Source organism: Sinocyclocheilus anshuiensis, unplaced genomic scaffold (assembly GCF_001515605.1).
Source record: "Sinocyclocheilus anshuiensis isolate Anshui unplaced genomic scaffold, SAMN03320099.WGS_v1.1 scaffold274, whole genome shotgun sequence".
NCBI lineage: Eukaryota > Metazoa > Chordata > Actinopteri > Cypriniformes > Cyprinidae > Sinocyclocheilus > Sinocyclocheilus anshuiensis.
The window spans coordinates 694,258-698,664 of record NW_015547698.1 but is presented as its reverse complement, the minus strand read 5'-3'; the positions used below and the strand labels follow the sequence as shown (position 1 = coordinate 698,664).

Sequence of the window (4,407 nt, the reverse complement as noted above, 5' to 3'; positions counted from 1 at the left end):
TGTTCTGGAACAGTGTTGTAAATACAACTTAACCACTGATTTCTAGTTGTGTCCTCTTTTGGAAGACCAAACAAAGTAGTTTCGCTTTCACAACGAAACACACAGTGTCTTCACAACATGGCGGCAGCAACAACAATACTACAGCGAGAATCAAAGTTACGCCTTCTTTCTTTGCGTGAACATTTGGGCGGCGTTATTCAAATCTTCCCACATTGTGACGTAGATATGTGGGGGCGTGTTAGAACGAGCCATTTTAGAGGGGTGTGGACGAGTCTTAACTTTTATAAAGAATATCTCTCTGGGTTTGAGACTTTAGTCTTTGCAACTTTAGGGATCTTATCTATTCACGAACAGCTTGTAACACTCCAAAGAGAAAGGAACATTTTAAATGGCATCATATGACCCCTTTAATTATCTTTTTCTCTAGAGAGATATATTCTTGCCAAAAAATACAGTCCAGCACAAGCTACTGCTGCCAGGAGAGCTGCACCACCTGCTGCTCCTATTAATGGTGCTGCTTCTGCAGCTGGTGCAACTGATGCCATCATTGAAAATATAGCTTCTCCTCCTCCTAAATCTGCTCCTCCCACTCCTGCTCCTCCTAATAGTCCTGCTCTTAATGCTGCTCCTGCGAATACTGCTGCTGCTACTGCTATTGCTATAGTGAAGATGTCACATTTTTTGAGCTGGAGATCTTTCCGAGTCTCCTTATAGTCCTGCTCAGTGTATCTCCTTTATCCATTCTTCCTCCTCAGAGACTCAGTCTTTTCCAGAAGCTCAGTGACTTGAGATGGATCTCCATCTTTGTTGTTAAAAACATGAAATCCTCCTGAACACTGATCAACGAGTGACCGCAGTGTTTGACATTCTCCCAGATGATCTTCTACCGGCTCCTGTAACTGATCTGCATGAGTAAAGAGCACTATTGTGTGTTTTAAGACCTTTGCTCCAAAATTCTCCTGGATCCATTTCACAGCTTCACGTTTCTCCTTTGTGAACGTCTCACCCAGTCTGATCACCAGCAGAATCACATCGAGTTGTGTATTGTGTAGTATGCGCTCTATTTGTGTCTGTCCATCTGTAATCTTCACAGCTGTATCAGAGAGTCCTACGGTGTCGATCACAGTGATTGCTCGTCCGTTCACCACTGTATGTGCTGCGGTGCAAACTTTGGTCTCAGACATAGAATGAGCATGTTCTTCAAATGCTTTTCTGTCTCCACCTATGATGGTGTTTCCTGATGCACTCTTTCCTGCTCCAGTCAGACCCAACAGCATAATATTCAGGTCTGAAACTATAAATAAGACAGACAGAGAGATGGACATTACAGATGGGTGGATGGACAGACAAATGGATGTTAGCATGAATTTATCAGCACGTACTTTCAGGAGGATGAGACATGCTACCCCGCCGCATCTTGAGTGCGAGTGGATTTTTCTGTCTCTCTATTATTAGAGACATTTTGTTCATTAAAACATAAAAACTTGTCATTTCTTTACACATAAAAAAAAAACGTTTATTTTGCTAAGTAAGGTTCATAAGACATGGATATGCATGTTTTCAATGGTGTTTCCTGGTCTGCTATTTAGTCTTAATCAACAGCACAATATGCAAAATGACATGTTCCTTAAATAATACACAAAACATTAGTTTACTGATTTGTAGCATTGCATAGGTAAATAATTAAATATAATTTAAAGGGATAGTTCACCCAAAAATTAAAATTCTATCATCATTTACTCACCCTCATGTCGTTCCAAACCTGTATGAGTTGCTTTCTTATGTTGAACACAAAAGAAGATATTTTGAAGATTGCTGGTAATCAAACAGTTGGTGGTTGCCATTGACTTCCACAGTATTTTTATTTCCTACTATGGAAGTCAATGGCAACCACCAAAGTGAAACTGAAAGCTGGTTGGTATAAAGGCGGAAGGAGGGACATCTCCTTGAACTTCCGTTTTACTGTCCAGCAGCAGGACAAGTCAAGTCACTGTATTTGTATAGCGCTTTATACAGCACTGATTGTGTCAAAGCAGCGTAGTGTCAAACAGGAGCATAGCTTGTCAATAATGCAGTCAACATCAGTTCATTGATGATTCTGCACAAACGCGACAGCCGCTTCAGACCTGTTATTGTCAGCTATTTTCAGTGGAAAACAGCTCAAACCTGCTCAAAAAGTCGCTAAATGTCCACTGGGTGTAGCATACTTGAATGTGTGCAAGTTTCTTGTTTACTTCGGAACACCTAATGTAAAAATTGCATTATGCTTTTGCGTTCTCTCCAGAAATGTTGCACTATTTGTTCCACATTGTTCAAATTGGGGGGAGACAGTAATATGACGCCAATATTGTAGCCTATACATTGAAGACATGTTAGTCAGTGAATATGTTTGTTTTGTTAACAGCTGAAAAAAAAACAAAAACAAAAAAAACAACAACCTGATTTTCTTGTGTTAGTACTTTTATTTCCATATATTTTCATTTTAGACAAAATATCGTTCCGAGGAGACAAAATTGCAGTTTAGTCCAGTTTTACATCTCACTCAGTTTAATATTTGCATTTTTCTCGAGACAGAGAGAGCAGCTCAATTCCATTCAGTTCAAGCATTTGATTTTCACAAACCCTAAATTACAATTAATAACCTGAAATTCCATTTTCAAACCCTAAATTACAAATAAATTTGTAGAATAAAAAACTGTTCGTACCCACATCTGCAAGTGCTCGATGCACACAAGAGCTCTGCGCTTCCACGCATGCGCACACATTCAGTGCCTGACAGCGCCCTCTGCCGGACACCGATAGACACGGCTTCTCCAGTGTTCAATTTCATTCTTAGTGTGAAATCATCAAAAAAAGCCCGTTTTTAAGCATATACCAATATGGTAATTTACCAGCTTAATCTAAAATATTAAGTTTAAACTAAATTTGTCATATATTTTGTGTTATTATATGCTTTAGTTCAGGATAAATCCAGATATTCAGGACCAAACCACAAAACTGAATTACTACAAGTCATTTGTGCAACTTATTCACTAAATGCCCCTATTACCTCAACACTAAAACAACTACATGCACATCTGCAGAACTTACAATAGATCTAACGTTATTTCAGTCACAGATGAGGCAGGGTCCGTGAGTTTTCCAGCAGAAATATTACAAAAAGAACAGAAACATCATGAAAAATGAAAGCATAGCACCAAGTACAGAAGTTTGACTCATCTTTCACATTGCAAATCCCCATCGGTCTGTTGTTTAATGTTTTCTTTTCTTCTCTGATGCTCCACATTTTGGATATGAATGTATAACTTTGTTTTATTCCGTCCCCTCATAAGATAAAATCCAGAAAATAGTTGATGATACAGTATTTGTGCCATTAAAACAGTTGAACACAATACATACAGACTGAACGTAACCATTTAAAAATCTTAAAGCAATATGGACCGTTTCGTTTGTGTGCGTCTTATGTCTTAAAGAAATAGTTCACACGGCAAAAACTATCTGATAGAATTTACTCACCCTAACAAAACTACTTAATCGAACACTATTCAGAGGAAAACAAAAACACATGTTCAGCATAAAGAACATTGAACAGGTTTAGAACAACGTGCGGGTGAGTAAATGATGAGATAATGAGTGAACTATTCCTTTAAAATGTCTCGTTGCAAAAGAAGGATTTAAGAACAGCTTGAAAAATAATAATCAGAAACATGAATTCATAAACTAGATCATCAACTAGAACATCTATAATCTAAAGCTCACCCTGAAGAGAAGAGCGTGCCGTCGTTTGGCGCTCGGATAGGGAGGAATCATCTTTCGTTATGTTGGCCGGGCAGCATTGTGTGTAGTGTGAGACTTTCCAGAAATAATATTGTGGAAGTGAGTGCAGCTTCGAGAGGAGGCCAAAGGGAAACGGTCAAGAGGTCAAAGTTCAGCTGACCACCCGGATGCCGAAGTATTTCTTCAGCTGCTCCAGGAAGATGAACGTCAGGACCGTGTGAGGAATCAAGCGGATCCCGGCCGGAACTAAACCCTGCCGTGTGATTGGACGTCAGAAACATTGTCAAAAAACAGATCACAGCATTTTATGAAAAAATGAAGCAAAGTAAACCTTGGTACCTTGTAGAAGGCTAGTGGTCCCAGTCTGGCAGTTTCAGTCAGGCAGTGAATCACACCCTAATATACAAACATGACGATGAGACAATGATGTGTGTGTGTGAGTGAGTGAGTGAGTGAGTGAGTGAGGGAGAGAGTGAGAGAGTGAGAGAGTGAGAGAGTGAGTGTGAGTGAGAGAGAGTGAGAGAGTGAGTGAGTGAGTGATAGAGAGAGAGAGAGAGAGTGAGTGAGAGAGAGAGAGAGAGAGTGAGAGTGAGAGAGAGAGAGAGATAGAGAGATAGAGAGAGTGAGTGA

At 39.7% G+C, this 4,407-nt stretch overlaps 1 protein-coding gene and 1 pseudogene across 1 annotated transcript in view; both read right to left on the bottom strand.

The window, feature by feature from the left end:
* Positions 1–407: 407 nt before the first annotated feature.
* On the bottom strand, positions 408–3,913 carry LOC107703683 (GTPase IMAP family member 7-like; annotated as a pseudogene).
* LOC107703777 (mitochondrial dicarboxylate carrier) overlaps positions 3,910–4,407 on the bottom strand; it is a 9,782-nt gene continuing 9,284 nt past the window's right edge. The window contains 2 exon segments of the mRNA XM_074187068.1: positions 3,910–4,030; positions 4,117–4,205. Of these exon segments, the coding sequence (XP_074043169.1) occupies positions 3,929–4,030; positions 4,117–4,205 (191 nt within the window). The 3' untranslated portion in view covers positions 3,910–3,928.